Source organism: Ischnura elegans, chromosome 5, assembly GCF_921293095.1.
Source record: "Ischnura elegans chromosome 5, ioIscEleg1.1, whole genome shotgun sequence".
NCBI classification, from domain to species: domain Eukaryota; kingdom Metazoa; phylum Arthropoda; class Insecta; order Odonata; family Coenagrionidae; genus Ischnura; species Ischnura elegans.
The window spans coordinates 100,069,795-100,091,941 of NC_060250.1; the positions used below are offsets into that span (position 1 = coordinate 100,069,795).

The 22,147-nt window shown below is 38.0% G+C and overlaps 1 protein-coding gene across 3 annotated transcripts in view; it reads right to left on the reverse strand.

Annotated features, from left to right (window-relative positions):
• The window catches only part of LOC124159339 (E3 ubiquitin-protein ligase TRIM37-like), a 36,736-nt gene that overhangs the window by 11,097 nt on the left and 3,492 nt on the right, over window positions 1-22,147 (reverse strand). For 2 of the 3 annotated variants that reach the window (XR_006864947.1, XM_046535094.1), the window contains exons 3-11: window positions 17,773-18,056; window positions 17,089-17,305; window positions 16,220-16,536; window positions 14,709-14,918; window positions 10,414-10,593; window positions 5,803-5,917; window positions 1,293-1,547; window positions 1,003-1,117; window positions 530-608 (exon numbers count right to left, since the gene is read on the reverse strand). Coding sequence is in view for 2 of the 3 variants with exons in the window: in XM_046535094.1 (XP_046391050.1) it covers window positions 530-608; window positions 1,003-1,117; window positions 1,293-1,547; window positions 5,803-5,917; window positions 10,414-10,593; window positions 14,709-14,918; window positions 16,220-16,536; window positions 17,089-17,305; window positions 17,773-18,056 (1,772 nt within the window). In the remaining variant the exon portion in view is untranslated. The remainder of the gene's footprint in view (window positions 1-529; window positions 609-1,002; window positions 1,118-1,292; window positions 1,548-5,802; window positions 5,918-10,413; window positions 10,594-14,708; window positions 14,919-16,219; window positions 16,537-17,088; window positions 17,306-17,772; window positions 18,057-22,147) is intronic. The other variant, XM_046535095.1, reaches the window with a different exon arrangement.

Here is a 22,147-nt window from a genome sequence, read left to right on the forward strand (position 1 = left end):
TTGGATGAATTCTGTGTGAAATTGTTATAACATAAACTAAACATTACATGTGCATTGGAAACGGGAATCCAGGGCAGGCTTGTGGGGATACACCTCTGTATGGGAACCAAATCAAGAGACTTAAACGCTTATGTACCCATGGAAGAAGGGGAGAACAGCGGGAATAGGGAAAGGGGGCACCACCACAATGAGATCCCCATGATGCCTACATGAGTAAGGATAGGGGTGAAAGAATAGGAGATGGAAAAATCTTGATGCCATGGTGAAGGCAATGTGAGCTACCACTATCGAAACCAAATTTGCTGTGCCTAAAGAAATGCAAGATTATTCAATAAAAAAGAATAATTCAGTGACTTTTCTCGAGATTCCTATAAATATACAGGGGGAATGCTAAAATAAACCCTCAAAACAAAAACACTGCATGATTAAACACAATAGGAGTTAAAACCGTTTAAAAATAATCACACCAAGCACATAATGATTACTTGTTAAGAAAACAAGAAGACTCAAGAAGGAATGAGTTTCAAACCTTTGAAGTGATGCACTAGTAGGAGTTGAACACACCCACGATGATGACTTGCGGAACTTGACCCTATTTACACCGTTGCCTGCAACAGAATGACAATTAATTCAAGCTTTTCATTCAACTGATCCAAAGTAATACATTCACATTTCACTTAAATATTAGGATACATGTGGTTTCCAAGTTCCATTAATAAATATTATCACACATACATATACTGTGGCATGAGAAAAAGAAATTATAACAGAAAAGATTATTTTTTAGGGAAAAGTTTAGCATGCCATTACTGAAAAAATAATAAAAATGAATAGTGAATAACAAGGAAAACAAAAGAACAACAACTAAAATTTTCAATGATGTTCACCATTAAAATTATCTCAAATAATGAATGAAATCTAGATTTTAACAAAGAGATGAACATTAATTTTCCAGAGAGAACTTCTTCCAACACTATCTTCAAATGTATTTCAAACACTCACTTGCATTCTGAGCAGAGACGGGAGATTCTTGCAGAATTCTAAAACGAAGAGGAGATGATGATAGATACATCACCTCATCACTACTACCATCCTCACTTGGGTCATGTGATACAACCTGAAATATTAAAGTAACCTTTCACCCACATGTAACCATCAACACATACAATTACTAACAATTTTATGATTTTATTAAATTTCCAGCAAAAAAATTTCTACTGAAAATAAATACTTAATCTCTGACTAATCGTTACAGTAAATTTAAATAAAATGCTTGAGTAGGTAATACTAACATCACTATCGTCATCCAAGGAATCAAAAATTTCTGCAATCCGAGAAGATCCTGACTTGAAAGACTCTGAGTTGGATTTTATTGAGAAATGCCCAGTTTCTGCATCAGAATTTGCATTTGACTCTCTAATAGGTTCTTCACTACAAATCTGACTTTCTCTCCTGGGCTGCCTTTGTGTAATAGGGCCTGATCTGTCACTTGTAGCATCTGAAGCCACATTGGAGCTCATGTTGAAACCATCATCTTTCCCTCTTTTCTGTAATAATCGAGAAATGCATGAAAATTCTAAAAAAAGAGACAACACGAAACCAAATTTATTCAGATACAAAAATGAATAGGGCATGAAAATTGTTATTAAAGGATGGGAAGAAATTCCTCAAACGACTGAATGAATGTGCTCCTAAAAATTGTATACAACTACTTCACAATCATGCTTTAAGTCCAGGTAATCAGAAAACCAAGTGGAAGGTAAGAATGGAAAAGGAAGACCTCGAACAAAATATATGGAACAAGTGAAGAGAGATGTGAAAGAGAAGAAATACGTAGGTGTGAAAAGATTAGCTGAAAGGAGAATAGAGTGGAGAGCTGCGTCAAACCAATCCTAGTATTGTTGACCAATGATGAATCAGAAAACAAGCATTCACAAAGATAGTAGCCACATAAAATAAGATTAAATGTGAAATGATAAATACATTTTATACTTGAACCTATGAATGAACAAATTAATGAACTGCTGTAAATCTATTTTTGTTCATTTCTCAAAATTACTCAGAAAAAAGGGTCAATGTACTCGCAAAATGTGGGAATAGGAAATAAGAGTTTTCATACCTGTATTGACAATCATAATTGAGGAATAATAGCAGGGTGTCAAAACATTACATTCAATCATAATCACAAGTAAAATGTTTTACATTTCCACTTCATATTAACATTAGTTTATTCACTATCAAATGTGATGTTTTTCAAGCATTTACATATTTAACCCTCGAGCAGGCGCACCTGATACTTTTACACGACCGGGCGCGTGGTGCACTTTATCCACTGTATATGCATTTATATGATAACACTCGATTTTTGATAAAATTCATCTTCACATGTAGAAATTAGTTCAAGCTTGTACATTTATAGGTGATATATAAAGGTGCACTGGTGGTACAGGTGGTACAAAGCCAGTCGTACGGCGTAATTTATATGTCATGGGTGTCAGGTTCCTCTTGCCGATCTCAAAAAAGTTGATAGAATATTATGTGCTTTAAAAACTCATGCTATAGACAGTCAAAATGACGTTGTAATAATACAAGAGGCCATTCAAGGAAAGCAAAGCACAAGGTACACGGCCAGTCGCACGGCGTACTTAGTACGCCATGAGTGTCAGTTACTCTTGCCTATCTAAAAATAAATTAGCTATGATACTTCGAGCTTTGACAACTCGCACTATAGACAGTCAAGTACATTGTAAGAATACATCTTCTCCTCTCACTGGATTTTCCTCTCCTATGGCAGATGAAGGCAAGACTATTTCCAGCTCTATCTCATTTCTCCTGCAAGCACCTGAGCATATACCCCAATTTGCCTTACTGATGAGAGACATGTTATTTCACCTATAACTGCCCTCTGCCAACTCTTCTCAAGACAGAGTGTAATGCAAACATTGTATACTTGCAAATTTTTATGCAGCTCTAGAGCAAGCTGCTAAAACCCCTTGACCTGGAGTGAAGGGACCAGGGTCCAGGGGACCTTTGAAGGTGACTTTTTTATGTTTTTCATGAATAGCTCTAAAAATGAGACAAGGATGAAGAGCTATCTCCCATCCAGGACCTTGATTTCAATGATGATTCACTCCATCAAGTTTCAATGTTACTCATTTCTCATTTTTTTGCCGGCCTCGGTGGCGGTGGGGTAAAGTCCTCGTCTGCCAAACCGAAGGTCGTGGGTTCGAATCCCGCCTGGGTAGGTGATCCCTATCCAGGGCATGGATGTTTGTGTTGTACTTTGTTAAAGTTCGAAACCCTCGTTGTAAGAGGCCATTATGTGCTGTTTACGGGGGATGTGATAAATAAATAAATAAATAAAAATTGATGCTAGTGTTTTTTTTATATTATAACTGGAATCTGTGCCCACTATTTCCCCATTGCGATATACAGTAAAACTTTGATTTTACGCAGTTGGAGGGACCGAAATATGGGCACTGTGTAAAATCAAAGTGTGTAAAATCAAGAGTTGGTATTGAGGAGGAGTATAGTTTTCAGGATAACACTAGCTCATTATTGCTCGGAAAATGAAGCCTAATAATCTTATTTACTCAAAAGCAACACCACAGATGACGTGTTACCCTAAGAGAAATATCTTTGCATTCCTGAACAGTGTTTCCCATGGTTGAACAAAATGGTTGAAATGCCAGCATTTCTGGCACTAAGATTACTTCTGTTACCCAGGAGAAATTTCGGAATGGTGATACTAAATGGTCACAGAGAAGCTAATTTTCGAAAATATTCTCATTAAAAGCAGTTTTCAGGATATCCGTTTAACCACCAGCAGACAAACAAAGATTGGAGATTGAAGAAATGAGATACCTGAGGATAGTCATCCAAATTAACCCCATTAACAGGGAGCAAAATTTTGCTAATACATCACAAAGGCTTTACACCCTGTGGGCCTGGGTTCAAGTCCTGGCAGTAGCAAAGACTTATCAGAGATGGCCTTATCCCTACTTGAGTCTAATGTGGAGGGTCTGTGCACCACTATGTCCATCAGATGGGAAGTTAAGTCCTGGTCCCTTTTGAGCTTATCATTACAACCTGGCTAATGCCAACATAGGGTTCCTATCCCCCCAGCCCTTACTTCACGGCGCTAATGACCCCAGTAGTTGGTTACCTCCAAATAGCATACCATAGATAATACGGAGCACACAGGACCCGGGATATTCGGAAATTCAGATTTTTCCGGTGCTAAGATCACTTTTTTTGAAGTGAGCTATTTAAATGACCGCGCAACTGCCGTCATGCCGCCCGTGATGAATAAAAAATGACTAATAGTCCTGAAAATTTTTCCTTCTCTATAATTAATACGCATTAAAAAAGCATTTCCCCATGAAATTTTAGCATTAGTAGATTGACTCTTCCGGGAATAGCTTCTCTGTCGGCATTCTTCCGCAAATTCAGCGCCGGGACCTTCGACTCACAAGCCGTGTGACTCAGCTTCACGTAATATTTTGCTTCCCCATATCTGATAACAACACTGGACACTTTTTGTATTTCGATTGTATGGTACTAAGCCATTCCTGAGTTTAAAGGGACTGCCTTATCACTCACGTCTTGAATTTGACTTCAATGATTACATGACGATTGACGACGCGAGTTATTCTCCGAGGGCATTAACTCCCGTTCCGTTAAAACGCTTGCCACCTAGCGGAGTTAAGCTAATAGCTATTCAAGTTCCAACCATGTTAAACTTAAACCGTCTGACAATGAGATACAAGTTGAGTCGGTTCTGATAAGCGTGCAGCGCAAGCAATTTTCCCTCGCCTCCATTTGTCCCGCAGATGTGGGGTTAGCCCGGGAATGAGACAATGCATGCTGCTTTTACCATCGTGTTGAATCACCATCGACTTACGTCAATACTAGAAGTACGACTATCTTTTTTAGATCACCTTGGAAGCCAAAATTTTGGCACGGGAGTATTTTTAACGACTCATTTCGCCGTTATATTTCGCTGGGGCGACGGAAAACATAGCGTTGGCAAAATTCTAGAAAGCCTTGCGTTGGGGATACATATTCCGTAGCTCATAATTCTGGATATAAACAGCGTCGATCAATAAGTCGAATAATAAACGAAAGGTGATAATGTTAATATCTCCAGCGATCATGTCTTAATCAAAAGTAGTTACGCATACACGGCGATTGCCGTGTGTTTTAGGTTTCGATATCCTTCTACGGCGAATTTGAACTAAGAGCGACATTCGCGTTCGTAATGGAGCCTGAAATATTACTGAGAGGGCTCACGGGGAAGCAATAATTAGATTCGCGATGTATTTAGTTTCACGTTCAACAGCGCGATGTCATTTCAACCGTTCCTGTATTCATTTTTGCAACTCATTGAGACGAAATAATAACCTAACTGCATATTGCTCTAGTCGGATTTTCAAAACAAGCCGAAAGACAACTGCGTAAAATCAAGATTAGCGACCTCTTAGGGGCTGGGGTTATGCTGCGCAAAATCGAAAAACTGCGTAAAATCAAGAAAAGATGTAAAATCGAAGTTTCACCATTGCAATTCCCTATGCTTTCCGGCCGGACTTGAGTGCCGCTGCGTAAAAACGAGACTTGATGTAAAATCGAAGTGCGTAAAATCGAAGTGCGTAAAATCGAAGTTTTACTGTATTCTGATTCCACTGTGGCAAGTCAGATAGAGAGAAGTCCATGATTTTTTCCTATTATTGCTCAATTATAGCAAGGGGAGAGGTAATTTGAAACTAAATTTGAGAATTGTAATTCTAAAAAAAAATCACATACCTCCTTTAATTCATTAATTTGAGCTGAATATTGAGCTTCCAGGGCTTGCAGTTGACTTATATACCACTCTTGGTCTCGACACTTTTGAAAATAGGTCGGTGCTCGAACGTGAAATCTAAGGAAAAGAAGTAGATAATGCCATCATATGAAATCCAAGTATGACAATATATTTCTTCATACAATTTGTAACTACCACAAAAAACTTACAATCGAGAGAAAATAAATCAACAGGTAAAACAATGCAATAGTCATTGGAACATGCAACAACCTATGGTTATCCTCTTTCAGTTGTGTTCTCATTGTTTCTGTTTCCTGATAGCAATTCTTAGGTCACATCCAAACCGAATTTAGGTAAATGTTCTTTTCAACTAAGAAAATTTTATGAATAAAGAGGAGGGGGCTAATTTCAAGGACAATCACATCACACATCAATAATGAATGAATGCTGTCTAAAATGCATAGGAATTTTTATTTTTCCAATGCATTTTATCAATATATTGAAATGACACTCTTTCACCTTCTTTTCGGACTGGATAATTTTGCATATCTTATGGATTGCCCTAAAGAAAATCTTAGCTAGTTGAGTGGTGTGTCATTAAGCGATGCCTTGAAACTTACATGGGTCAATAATACAGCTATGTGAAGAATAATATATACACACAACATTCATATGTTTTATTCTATTGTACCCACCAACAAAAGAACTTCACAAAATGGGCATCATTTTTATTCCACCATTATTCCAAGCAGACACAAAGGCTTGCAATCCATTAAAAACTTAGCAAGTTCAAGGGGTTTATATAATTAAAAATAAGGTTCATAAGTTTTAGGTACTCTGAAGATACATTAAAAAATATATATTGTAATGGTCAGTCCCATTACACAGGCATGCTCCCTGGTTTTTTCCCTTTCCTAACTTTCCTTAACACCCAACCTCACCCTTCCTCCCCACCCCTCTGCCTCGGGTCGTAGAAGTGGATGAGTGATGTGTGCATGAGGGAGTATTTAAGAGTCAAAGTGGTGAAAGTATCAAATGCTAGTGAAGTTACATCCTTTAGACTTGAAGCAAATTTCCCCTCAGTGCCCTTTCCTACTCAAAGCCCCCTCTACCATAGACGTGAACCGTGGGCGGAAGCTCTGCCCAACGAACGAACGATGATCAATTTGCACATGGGAGACGAGAGGAACACAGAAGTGAGCAGAAGGAGAGTTGCTGGCAGCAAGTTATTTGTACGCAGATTTTGTGTACCGGTGCCTGAGAAGGACTATTTTGTCCCCCAATTTCTATATAATCAACAGGCTGGTGGAGAATCTGGAGCACAGCGGACACGACACTTCTCCCAACCCGAAAGAGAAGGAGCAGAACGTCGGAAGATTTTGGTGCAGAGGTATCTCCGGGCTGTCACTGTCTCAAGAGCCGACATGTAAGATTGTCATCACCCGACAGTAATTATCCCTCAAAATCCCCCCAAAAAAAGGAAATCTTCAGCTGCAAGGCAAACTTCTCATCAAAACCTTTCCCTGCCCAGTGAGTGCAAATTGAATTATTATTGTAGTCATTGAGGACGAGTGTGCGAAACAAACGGGAAAGACTAGTCCATACCTCCCTGAAATCACTGAGAATATTTGAAATTGTTGCTTTTTCTTATTGTATGCCTTCAGCAGTGTTCATTTCTATATTTTTCGTTATATCATCTCTCAGGCACTTGTTATGATTACAGTCGGATCCGGATTTAAGGTCTTCGCATTTAACGTTTTTCCGCATTTAGCGTTTATTTTTTTGGGTCCCGATTCATTCCCTATTAGGACAATGTAAAAATTATCCGTATTTAGTGTTTCCGCATTTTGCGTTTTTCCGCATTTATGGTCGTAAAAATTTGTACCGCTCAAGATTTTTTTGCCCGATTTAACGTTTTTTCATGACGGTTCATCCAAATCTTCGAATTTATGCTCATCAACAAGAACAGTCTCATGAAAGTTTACCAAGAGTCGATTGAATCTACCGGGGAACGCTTCTTCAACTGCTTTCTTCCGCGAGCGCAGCGCTGCGACCTTCAACTCGCAAGTTGGGTGATTTGTCTTCTCGTAACGTTTCGCTCCCCTTCTGATCCAAACACCAGGCACTTTTTGTATCAGATCCGATCTAATCGAGCAAAGTCATCCCTTAATAACCTCGAACTACCTTATCCTTCACATCTTGAACTTGACTTCGATGATACGTGACGACTGATGACACGAGTTATCCTCCGAGGGCCGCTACAATAATGGTATTCTCGTTATGTTTTCAATTGATGGCTTATGCCCCTTTCAACTCTACTCCCTACGGGCAGTCGATTATTAGCCCAATATTTTTTCAGTCAGCTACTTTCTCTGTTCAAAAGAGGAGGCCCAATATCAATGGCGCAGTTCACCAGAAGATTCTTTCTGTAATCCATTCCAAGGTCAGTTTCCACGGAGGAACAGCGAAAGAACAGAGGAAGTGTTTCCCCTGTCATGACCGTGAGTGAGAGCATTCTTTCCCTACGGAACAACATTATTTTACATCGTAATTTAGATATCCCGGAGCCACTTTATCGACATGCGGCTGGTTAATATCGCTGTCGATTCAAAAATATTTATCTGGTGCTAATTAATGTCAAAAGAGAATGACAATCGGAGTTTTGACGAACTATCACGGTCCATGACTCTAAATAAATCGCTCATGCTGGAAAAAAAATCACCGCATACTCACGGTAGAATAGATGAGCGCGGAAAAATACGAAAATCCGGCAGGTATCCCTTGGTGGTTGACTTCGACATCATAACCCTGACGAAATTGCCAAACTCCAGAGCCACTGACAATTTTTCGGATGAAATCCAGTTCTGTTGAAGATTAAACCTTTTCACTTAACAGAGTTTAGCTAATCGTTATTCAAGGTCCAACCAAATTTTATTAAAAGCTGCCGAGAAACAAGGCGAGTCGGAGTCAAGGTGATCAGCGCGCCGCGTAAGCAACTCTCCCGGCTCCATTCGACCTGCATAAGGCCGCGGATATATGACAACGAATCTGGTGTTATCATCGAGTTGAATCACCATCGACTTGTACGCATACTAAAATAAGATTCTACTTTTTTGGATGACCTCAAAATCCAAATTGTGCGCATAGGAGGCTTTTTAAAGGCTCATAAATCCCTTGTTTCGCCGAGGCAACAGAAAACGTTAAGTTGGCAAAATTCCAGAAAACCTCCCTTTTACTAGATATTCGGTAGTTGAGAATTCGGGATTAGCGATCTTCTGCTGTCCCTTTATTACACTCATTCCTCATGATTTTTCGAGTACCTACTTACACCTTTTCTTATTGTATTAGAAATGCTATAGTCACCTACATATCACTTTTACAGAAAAAATTCTAAATTTCATCAAGACCACTGAAATATGCATAAAAATGGAATCACTAATGCCCATACTAATAATCTGTGTGGGAATGCTTTTAAGTTGATGTTCATTAAAATTTTCATATAATATTTCATTAAAACAATTGTCATCCTCTCATTACTTATTTTTACTACCCATTTTTTTAGCTGATTCCTGAAAAAGTATTATCCAACCTTCATAGGGCAGAGAACATTTCATTAAAGAAGTTTTTGCTGCATTCAGCACCTTTTAGTTACTTAAAATAATATTTTTTATTCATAAATAGCCATTCCAATCATTACAGACCCTAAAACCTGAAAAAAATGGCAGGTCCTCATTTAGTGTTTTTCCGCATTTAGTGTTTTAAATTTTGTCCCCCCTGAAAAACCTTAAATCAGGATTCTACTGTATTTTCTTTATCATTTGTGTTTCATTATCCATCCATTCCACAGTTAGCTAGTAAGAGGGTTCTTATTTCAAGTAATATTTATGCCAATTTTTCCAATAATAATCTGTGGTTGAATGAACAAAATAGTGCGTGTCATTCGCCTTACGAGTTGAGGAGACGAGGCTCCCAATCAACCCTGGTCATACCTTTCCCTGACATCAGAGGCACTTTTCTGGCGGTAAAGCCCAGTAGCATGAGGGATTGGGGTCACTCAGGGAACCCCCACTCGCATGTCTTCTCCTGATGAGACTTTTTAATTTTTATTGTTGTGTGTTAAGTGGAGTGGCTTTTTCCTGTTTTCTCTTATGGGAGAAGTTAGTGGTATTTCAAATTATTTTTTTTATTGTTCGCGTTTCTGTCGGCCCAAAAATAATCCAGGCAGGTAATGGACCATAACAATATATACAATGAAATTTTACCGTTTGCAAGATTCCTCATCATAATTTCAAATGAGCCTTCATTAATTTTTCCAGCAAATTTATTTCGGCTTTGCATTAGATTCACAGATCAGATGTTATAAGATGTAATTGGGAAGAAACGAAAAAAAGATAAGCTGATAGGAGATTTAACTGAAAGATTATTACAAAAAGGTTGTATTTCAATGCAGCCATAATCAATAAGACTCTTTATGACTTTGTTGGGTCTCTCAGGATCATTAGCTATTGATGACTGTCATATCGATGATGACCTGAATTTTTAAATGTCCGAAGAGCATATTATTTTTAGGCCAAATGCATGCAATTTTAAAATAAACAAAGTACAAAGCTTACCTTAATTCCAGAGTGCCATTAGAACTGTCCATATAGCCTTCTCGTGTCAATAAATCCAATCGGAAAAATCGGTTGTATCCCCAACACTCTCCAACCTCAAAATCTGAAGCAAATTCTCTCACTATACTTCTTTGTTGGTCACGTGTTACCTGATGAATCATTTCAATACGGTATCCATACCTACAAGAAAATGAAATCACAACATTACTCACATACATTGAATGAAATAGTGGAAAATTCCTCATAACTATTGAGATACTGGGAGATATGCTTCGAAAGACTTCAGTAGAGCAACAGGTATGTAAAGTAGAACCTCGATCAATCGTGACTACATTGATTCTTTTCCCACATCTATAGTTTACAGTACCCAATCCTGAATGAAGTCCCATGCAGGTAATGCTATTAATTCCCACATCCTCAATGCATCGGTTTCTCCCATCGATCATCTCCAAATCACGGTCCGCCCTCTGCTATTCCAACATTCAACATTTGAAAAAGACAAAACAAAGTATTAACACCTATGAAGCACTGGAATGTTTTTATGCCCTGCGGTTCATCATGGCAGTTAATCACCACAAGATACACAGGCAATTCTTCATCATTTCATAAAATTAATACCTAATGTATTTTTCAAGAATATTTTTCTCATAAGTGGCTGGGAATTCAATGGAAACATAGCACACCCAAATACTCAATCACAATACTGGTGCTCTCAACAGTTGTCATATTCCTCTATGCACCATGAAAAGTAGGGGGAAGTAGGGACCCTGTGACTCTCCTGGAACCAGCCAGTGTGCGAGAGGCGCGGCTTATCACCTGAGAATGGAGTGAATTCAGCTGGTCCCTGATCATCATAATTTTATCTTTGTGGACCTATAGCTGTGAAACCTTATATGCTCTTTCTACAGGATTTTTTTCCTTGGCCTGTTTTCCAGTTTTAGGTTTTTAAGTTGGTATGTTTTTGACTACTTTTCTTCTGTAACGTAAAAATTATAATAACATTTTGGACTCTTCTGGACAGCTATCGATTACGCAGAGGTACCCACAATTTTTTTGTCAGAGTGGAAGTCTTTAGTGTGGCCAAGTACTTTAACGCCTTTGTGAGATGTGGGCCTGAATTGGCATGGTATCAATTCTTATTTAGCCTCTGCTACCCATCAAAATGATTTACTCTAAAGGAATAACAATACTTTTACATGCCACCCTAACCACCAATGTCAAAATTTTTAATTTTAACCTTATTTCTAGCTCTTTCCTCTCCCAACTATGATACAGACATATATGATATGGAGATAACCAGCTACCTCTATATTACAAATAGTATAGGGTGCTTTCATATAGCAGTCTTTCCTGGGCACCACTCCTCCATCAGCTGTACCACGCAAACCGCGATTTAAGTGTACATTCTCCCCCATGAATTGTATTCACGCTTGCCATCTTCAGGAATATTTGAGACAAATAAATTTCTAACCATGGGTATCTCGATACATCCTTGTACAAGCAAGAGATGACCTTTAAAAAGCACCAGAAAATTTTCAGGTTTGTTTAACAGTGAAGTCTATACGTATGTTACCCATCAGAAAGAGGAAAAAAGCAGATTGGGAGGAGGAGGAAGGAGGGGGATGGCTCTCTGGGCAGGGATTTATAAACTTTCATCATCATACAAAAGATGATTGAAATGCTCATGGTGAAATGAAAATTTTCAAATTCATTGAACTAATGCCTGAATCACACCATCATTGTTTTTCTACAATCATACATCAATTTTTCCATCACTGAAAATGTCACTATGACTGTATATCAGCCAATCAGAACACATGGCCACGTAAAAAGATTGCAGTGTAGCATTTGACAATTGTGGGAACAACACAGGTAAACGTGAAAGACAAGCTAGTGATGGAAATACTGACCGCGTGATTCAAAAAGTGATGCATTTCCCTTACCCCCACACACCCCGGTATTAGTTGCACCTAAACCCCCCAGCCATGATTCCTGGCTGCGCCCCTGGTTTGGGTTGCATCCGATAAAAACACTCATTTTTTTGCATAAGTTTCCTCATAAACCTCAAAAATATGTAAATGAAAGCCAACAAAAGGGAATTAGAGTACAATTGATAAACCGACTGAGGGGGCTTCCAGGAGTAATGAAAATTCAAACATTGGAAAACATTACAATAACTAAGCATAGTTACAATATAAGTTGGAAAAAGTCAAACGGAACAAAACACCTCTTGGTGTTTCTCATGCATATAAATAAATCTCAAAAATCATTCTACCACTAAATATTCAACATTTCATAGCGTACCTGATGATGCTGAAAAGCGAAACCGGTAGTATTAATAAATGTAAAATTGTGGAAATTGCTCCTGCTTTTTCATTTTCATTCAACATTTCAGATACAAAAAGATTAGAGAAACCTAAAGCTCAGTCTTCAAGAGTACCTACAGTGACTCTTGTAAAAGCTAGTCGTAATTATCATTTTCCATTAACATTTGTAAAATAACAATGACCAGTGGCTTGTTATTTACAAAGAGATTTACTTCTTCCTAGGCATGTATAACTTATTTGACCCTTGGCAAAAAAAAGCTTTAACTTAAATTTTTATACAAATATACTCATATGAGTATAAGAACTAAACAAACAAGATTTTATAAACTGCGCTAAGAGTAAACCAAATTTACGTGATTTTGTACAGCAAGGAATCTGAGGCTTAAGATAAAAGTAGGTGGTCACAAACTTGAGTAGGTGGAAAAATTTGGGCTGCACACCAGAGAAAAAAGCAGTAACGATATCAGGCAGAAAATTGCATTTGCAAAGGAGGCATTCATGAAAAGGAGAGATTTGATGAGAGGATCATTCTGTAGGAATTTGAAAAAAAAGTCTGGAGAGTAGCGATTAACTGTGCAGAAATGCGGATGTTGAGGAAGGAGGTGAAGAAGAGACCAGAAGCGTTCAAAAAGTGGGAGTGGAGGAGAATGGAGTAAATGAAGTGGATGGAGAGGAATAAAGAAGTGTTATACATAGTGTAGAGAGAAAGCTTCTAGATAGACCACAGATATTAACTGTAACAAGTAAACAAGGCTAAGTGATGACGTCAGACAGTCATTTTTTTTAGAAATGCATAAAATGCCCCCAAAACATTGATAACAGAGTAATCACAAGTACAGTAATCCATAGTTTCATTTTACTTACAAGGGCTACAAACTTCCAGATAATTCACCATATTGCTATCATCTTGAGTCAACTTCACCTACATTCCATGAGGTAAAACTATCTTCTACAGAGGATATTATTCAATCACTACGTTTACCAACCGAACTGAAATCGAATAGGGTAGTTTCCTTCATCAAAGAAAACAAAAGGCATTGATGGCGATTCGTTACCCACCATTAGTGTATTCATAATACACAAATTATTTGGTTTTAGAAATACCGGTTTAGACAAATGGCAAGGGTCAAATTTTATCCTCATTTGAAAAAGGCCAGATTGGCGCCCATGCGATACCACTCCACGTGACGTCACAGGGACCTAGTTTCTACACGAGAGGATAGGAGTTATGCATCGTCAGAGGCTACCAATGCATGCATGAGTCACAGAGCTCAGGGAAACATGTCTTAATAATCACCTATTAAAACTGGCTAAGGTCGGAAAGTTTTCTTCGCTTGATAAGGTATTAATAACCTTATTTAAGCCATGCGCTACCAGACAGGAAGGTACTCAGCTACCCGTTAGCATCCTGCGTCCTATCAGCGCTCAGAGCCTCGATCAAGGTCACCTACCAGGCGGGAGGGGGAACCAGAAATGCGTCGTACGGACTTTTTCCCTTCATTCCTACTTACGCGTCGCGTTTTCGCGCGCTTGAAATTTTTCACTTTTCATTTGATCGCGAAAAATAGATATCGTCATTTAAAAATCTAAAAGCGTGAAATACGTACTCCAGGAGTAATAATCTTTCGATTTAGGCAATAAAAAAATAATAGGAAACCACCCTATTGGTTGACAAGGTTGTGGTTGGTAAACAGAGCAGTCTGACTAGACGGGTAGGAGAACAGGCCGAGTAAGCTCACTTTTAAAACCAGACTGAAATCTCAGCTTGGGCCGAGTCTGAATTTTAAACACTTCAAGTAGGTATATGTAATGAATGAAATATCAGAGGCATGGATTGGAACCAAGCGGAGGGTTTCACAGTGATCGCAGTAATTACCACGTTGCACCAAAAACTAAACACATCACCAGCAAAGAATGGCTTTAAGTCTCGAAACATTAAAAAAATAATAAAAAGGAAAGGTAACTTACTTAGAAGACTCTGGTAGTCCTGCTGTGAGCTCCAAAAATACTGAGAGATAAAGGCCTCTGACAATACCATTTCCATTTGGATACACTTTAAGCCTCCAGCAGAGGCCATGAACATGAAGAGGAGGAGAATACACCGCATCTGCTTTCGCTTGCAATCTCCCAAAATTTTGTATCACAAATGTCCCAGAATCATAAGGGGGGACAATTTCACTGGAAAAAGATTAAAATTTAGTAAATGCCAGAGTCCATGGAGAAGTGAGAAACACCAAGAAAAAGTACACAGACGAGATATGATTATGCATAAAGAGATATGATAAATGAGGGAAAACCCAAATGAATAATCAATATGGACAGATAGTGCATTCATGACGTATTTGGAAAGTTTTAGTTTGGCTAATCATTAAGAATATGCCAGATTCTATATAAGTAAAAGTAAAATACTCCAAGAAGTAGCACAGACAGTGGGGTTTCCATTATTCAAACTAAAGTTGGGGAAAACCCATAGAGATAAAAAATTGATTTTTACATTTTTTGAAATCCTTACTTTGGTATCTCTCTCATGCTGTCCCCACATATTTTGCAACCATCCATTGAAAAACTAATTGTTTTAAGGTGGGTGAGGTTGGAAATGATGAAAAGAGCAGGGAGAAAAAGAGAGAGCTCAGAGAATTATAAAGATAATATTTGAAAAAGTAGCAAGTTTGCTGTACATTATGCTTCGAAAAGCCAAAATGTGAAGTGATGCCTATCGCAGCCAGGCCTTTTGCGTGATATGCAGGTTGCCCACTCCGGAAATTAGATGCTCAATGTAACGCATTGCAAAACCATAAAATTCTTAAGATAAACTTTAAACTTTGTAAATATAATGATGAAAGCTATGTTAAGAGGTGTTTGAAAACATTTTTTTCTCAAATTTGTTGATTTGAAAACCAAATTGTGTTGTTTAGAGATTTTATTGTTTCCCAAAATCCCCTGCAAGGAAAGAGTTTAAAGAGACTGCGGCATGGAAATAAAAATAATTTGAGATATTACTCCATAGAATTTTATCATTATAAACAAAAAGTGCAATTAACACTTAAGGGAAAATGCTTTCACACCTGCAGATAAAAAATACATGATATTTAGGATATAGGACTACGCCTTTTAGCACAATAGATACTAGAATAAACAAAATTTCTTTATAAAGAATTGTTTGAGAACATTATAGATCTATTCTTTACACGATTAAGGAGGTTAGCAGAAATATAATGGAGACTGTCCAATTCCTTGGGGAAGAAAAATGGCAAAAAGTTAAGATGCATTGATGCAGAATTTCACTACTCTGTATTTTTTTATGTGAAAGTTATATTCACCTGTAACTTTATACATAAAAATGCACAACCACATAAAAGTAAACTGAAGAATGAAAAGGAAAGAAAGAAAAAATAGAAGAAATTAGTTTTTACTTTTAGTAAAAACCTTTAAGCACCCTTCAACTCCTTTTAAATCCCTTGTAGTAAAAAGTAAAACACCTTTTAAATTCCCCAAGTATTGGGGCTGCAACTAAATGAGTTAATGGTCTACGTTGGGTGGCTTTGATATTATCCAAAATATCCTTAGACTGGCGAATCAGCTCGGCATGAGAGCAAGTAGATATCTTGTGCTCCACATCATTGATTACTGCATCCAGTTTATCAGATTCTTGCACTAATAGCCCTTTCCGGCCTGTGAGAGTCAAAATATTGGAGCGCAACTGAGAATCCAGATGTAATATCATTGACTCAACTGCACGGTGTACTTCATTAACTTTATCATCACGTGCTTCACGAACAGCTTCCACATTGTGTTCCTGAAAATGAAAAAAATATTACCAGACCTTACAAGAAGCACTGAATATATTTATTTAATTCTTAATAAATTTTAAGCTTTCCTATATGGGCATAGAAATGATATAGTACTGCCCACTTAATTTTATTTCACTACTCTGCTACACCATCAAGTGAGGATGATGGTAAGCCAATTGAAACGCGTACAGTAGAGTTGTGAAATAAAATTAAAATGGGCAGTACAATATCTTTTTTTCATCATTTGCAATGCTTTTCCACAAAATCTCACCGGAAAAAGTTGACTTATTCTAAAGAGACAAAATTTTTTTGAGTGTTTACATTATGGGTAAATTCATACTTGAAAAAATAATAGCAAAAAAATAAGCGGACATATTTCTCCTCTGTTATTTCATTTTCCATCAAATATGCTTGCAGCTGATTTGTTATTATGGATTTGAATGCAGAGAAGAAAACTTACTAAAATGTAAATAGAATATATCAAAAGCATCATCGATGAAAAATCAAGGTAACTTTGTAAACCACTTGACCAAAATAGTTAAGAGATAAATTCTTACAACTTTCACCATCACATTGGCTAGTTTCAATTGGCGTTGCTGGAGTTCCGAAACTTCAGCCTTGATTCTCTGCACATGCTGCTCGTAGACCTCGGCAATTGGCTTAAATGAGTGACCAGCATGGGCAGTCCCACCCCATAAGGCACATCGGTGGCAGATGCACTTGGAGCATGACTCACAAAATACAGTCATATGCTCACCAGGGTGGTCAGGACACCTTAAGAATAGAAATCATGAGACCACTTACATTAGCTAAAATATTTTATGACCACCAAACATACACTGGAATCATACATACATGTAATGAACCTCCATAAAGGAAGTATGTATTAACAAAAATGTCCTCATAATGAAGTCATGGCACTGGTGCCATACCATTCCCACATATAAAGCAGGGCGAAAAACCTCCTATAACTAGCCTCTATTTATAATAAATCGCCCAATAGCACCAAATAAAGAAAACTTCTAGGAGGAAGATACATTTATCATACTTCATAGTAAAACATTGGAATAGCATTAACCTCCTAAATGAGGTGGAAATAATAAAGAAAATATTCAATACGTAAAATATACCCTGTTTGTCAAGGTCAAATACATAGAACTGATTTTATTAATGAACAGGATGAAAATGAACGGTTGATCAAAATTAAGTTTAACCTTCCTCTACTTAGCTTTGCTACTAACCTCTCTGATGCAGGTATGTCATCATTTCCAGAACCCCCAGGGCCTTCACTCTCTGACTTAGCTGCACTTAGGCTTTCTAACTTCTGGGTGACATCTTCGACCCACCGACAGTTGACTAATTCAAAGAGAAATAATGTTGCCCGGCAATGAGGACACTGAGATCTTTGCTCCGTCAACCAACGGCGAATACATGCAAAACAGCAGAGCTTGGAGCAATGAGGGCAAAGATGTGCATCTTGCAGTTTTTCCATGCATATGAAACATCGGAAGACCTCCGTCAATGTCTGTTTAAAAAAAAAGTAAAATTAACAGAGAGAAAATTTAATATAGCATAATTCATTAAGGTACTTTTCAAACTCTTCCCATGATAATATTATCTTTATTAGCAACTCACAATCTATCACAGGTATTATCGCTATGATGTTAACTGTCAGTGCTATTAGGTTCACAAGATGAGGTGAATGACAAGATAGCTGTGGCATAGATTTCAGCTAAATGTAAATATAGATGCCTGGAAACCGCTGTTCAAAATCTTATAGAAATAAAAACTATATACACTTCACATGACTCCAATTTAAACATCAATCATGGTTTTGCCAAATTATGAAATGCTCAAGGCTGAATTGAAGCCATGGTTAGTTTGTGAAATAAAAGTGCAATAGTGTGATTGGTTAGAAATTAGTTGCATATTTATAACTTCATTTACCAGCATTAAAATCCCAATTTAAATTTTTTTAATCCCATACTTATTAAACACTCATTAATCAAAGGGAATAGTGGACACCCCTTTCTAACACCTTGAACAAACTTTCAGAGTTATTTTCATATTAAGTCCTGGATCAAGAGGATTCTTAATGATTCTGTGAACTATAATTCAAATTTCACCAAGTTTCAGCATTACTTATGGAGTAAAACAGTGAACCAATGAATTGTACTAACTTTCATTAAAATCCGAGTAGGAGGGGTGCCAGGGTGTAGTTAAAATGGCATGGAGTAACCCATGGGTGAAATTCACAGATTTTCCACCAAATGACAAGGCTAATAAACACAAGGACTTGAGCTTAACAAATTCACTCTCAAGTTCTCCATATGCACTTCAAACACAAATTTACATTTTAAAAGACCCTTCCTAAGTGTTAGTCCATTAAAAAAAAACAATAATACCGTATTTCTCCGAATATAGTCCCCCCCCCCCTAATTTTGAGGCTTCAGTTTTGGGAAAAGTTAAAAAAATGTGTTTGAATATTGTCCCCCCCTTTTTTTTACCTTGGGCATTTTCGGAAAAAAAGGGGTGACTATATTCAGACATATACGGTAATACTTTTTTAAACTTCCTGGATATTATATCATGGGCAAATTAGTCATCTACAGTACACTCCCGATTATCCGGAACAATGATGGGGAGAGGTGGCACGAATAATCGGAAAACACGGATAATCCAAACTTAACATTAATATCTTGCAATTTTCATAATTGACGTGAATCAAACAATCTATTATTACTTATGCACACTGTCTATAATTTTATATTGCTTTCCGGAATCGTTAAGGGCTTTCTCTTCCCGACCACAATCTTTTTCGCGGTTATAACATGATTGTGTGTACTCGTATTCCTACTGCTACAAGTAATATAGTGGAACCCCGATCTATCGTTCCCACATTGATCGTTTTCCTGCATTCATTATTCACTGTTCATGGTCCCAAATAAAGTTCCATAAAGGCAATGAATTTTTTTCCTCATCTATCATTCCCCAAAGTATCGTTTTCCCGCATCCATCGTTTGACAAACATGAGTTGAACTGTTAACAATGTGTTATTTATGGCTAATAACGACAGGCATACAGTTTCAATCTTCCCCAGGAGATTGAACTACCATAGCGAGAAGCTCAGTGCCGTGGGATAGTGATATTAGCGTATTTCCCAAGATCCGCTATCCCTCTCCATTTAGCACTCGCCTCCCCCCTCTGACGCTTTCCTCTTCTCCGAAATCAAACAAAAGGACCCAGCTCACGCAGGGATCATATTATGAAGACCTTAGCTTCGAAAGACAATATCAAGTTACTCAAGAACAAAAGAAACCTTTTTCACGCCTCCCCCTTTCTTGCCCGCTGGCTTTTTTTTAGCTGACTAGCTTCAAAGTTCCCAGTTTCTGGAGGTCAACTGCTGTATGAATCACCTAATGGCCCTAAAGGAGTCTAAAAATGATTTTTGGCAATTGCTATTATACTTTAATTAGATTGAAATATTAGTAATGTGCACGTAATTCAAAAGAGAACGATACCAAACACGACGTATTTCTAATGTTATTTAAGCAAGGAAATTGTTGGAAAAATACAATGGTGATTTCTCGTGAAACTCGATATCCTTGCAGCTGAGCTTCTCGGCAGTTGATACAGCATTTTTTTCCGAAAACAGGACATCAGGTTTAAATTTACGAGTTATACTATAAGTCTCACTTGTCAGAGTTACTGACGAAGCGATATCTTCTCAGGATATTTTGTTTCTCCCTGCTAGCAATCCGAATTCATCTGCTCATCTGGCGCAACACTATTTAGAAATGAGTGGGTAATTTGCCTTCCCTTCAGGACAAAAAATTTCATGGCGCAGTCATATGGTCATGCTTAACCCTCTGCAGTATGCTCACGGTACGCGATAGCATCAGTTCCGAACTTCACCTCGTAAGAGTGGTTCCATACTTTCTAGGATGGGTTGACTTCAAACCAGCGAGTGTTTTCCGTGTGGGTTTAATAAAGTCAGATTTCATTTTTAAATGTCTTCGGACCATGGCCCTTCCAAAGAAACAAGTGAGAACTTTAAAAGATGGACTGAAAATAATTGAAGATGAAGAAAAGAATTCGCGCTAGAGGCCCATGAGTATGGCAGAACGCCTTGGGTTGTCCGCTAGTACATGACGGTAGGGGTGTGGGTAGAGCGAGCTACTTGGTGAAAACAAAAAGTGGGATGAAGCCAAGGATCAGGTGGGCGTGCCGCGGATGATTATCGCAACGTTGTTCATGCTTTACACATTGCCTCAATTATATTAAAAATATATATTTATTACAAAGGAACATTTCAAACAACAGACTATTTTTGGCCTTTGTGATCCATCTCACAACCAATCATTGCGCCGGCGACAGCGGTTCTTTTAGGCATACAATGCTCATTGCTCTTGTAAATACGTGCACATACTAGAAGTAGCATTTGATGGATAAGAATTTTTACATCAGACAGAAATCCATAGTAGCAGTGCAAATGCCAGGTGGAGTGCAAACATTTTTTAGCAAGGTGGCGTGTTCCTGAAAGATATATCAGTTGAATCAGCAATATGACCCAAGTGTTTTGATAAAGTACTAATATTCCTGTAATCAGCTAAATCTTGTTTGAATCCATTAGTGAATATGCGCAAAAAATCCAGCGTTTCCTGGGATATAGGCAACCTAGTTAAACATTCCTGCATTGATCGTTTTTGTCATCCATCCCCCTCAAAAATGATAGACCGCAGTTCCACTGTACATGATTTCCGAAAACCACGCACCCGTGACTGCGAGGTCAAATACTCAGAAAGGTAGCTTGCACGAATGCTTTGAACCCACTGCGCAACGTCGGAAACCACACAGACAGGCATGCCGAGTAGTCGCATCCCGCACAAGTTGCCCGGGATGTAACTGCTAACGGATGCGGATCCGTAATCACTGACCCCACCGCGGTGCTTAAAAGAGGCGCATGAAACTTCCGTGAAGGCAATAGGTGCGCAATTACACTATCGTGCGGTAGCAGTTATAGGAAACCAGGACTTCAGGCAAATTGTCTACGCAGGCGAGTGCCTGGCTGTGACTCATGCTATCTCTACTTCCCCCACTTCTTTCATTTCTAATATTCCCTTCCTCTCCAGTTTAGCTTTGACTGGTAACTTCATAAACGTGTCCGAGTGCGACGAAATCTCCTGTTCCTTTGGACCTTATTCGACCACATGCGAGGCCACTGCAATATTTGCAATATGAAATATACAATTAATGATCATAAGTAACATTTACCTCAATTTTACAATTGGTTAACCATTAAAAAATCATCTAAAATTAATCAAGAATTTTTCCCATCGCTGATCTTCGTCTACAATTCTAGAGCAGACGTCCAAGTAAACTTGAAACATATCTTGTTGGCAAGTAGATAAAATAATTCCACTATTGGAAGGGGATTCTTGCGGAAATAATTAGCCCAGTGAAGCATTCTATTTAAAAATGCAAATATCATGGTGCTTTCACGCCCGACTTTATTTTTATTATAAAGATCGAATAAAACTTAGAAGGATCATGAACTCATGCACGGATAATCCACAACCCGGATAATTGAGAGTCTGCTGTATAGTGTTTTTAAAG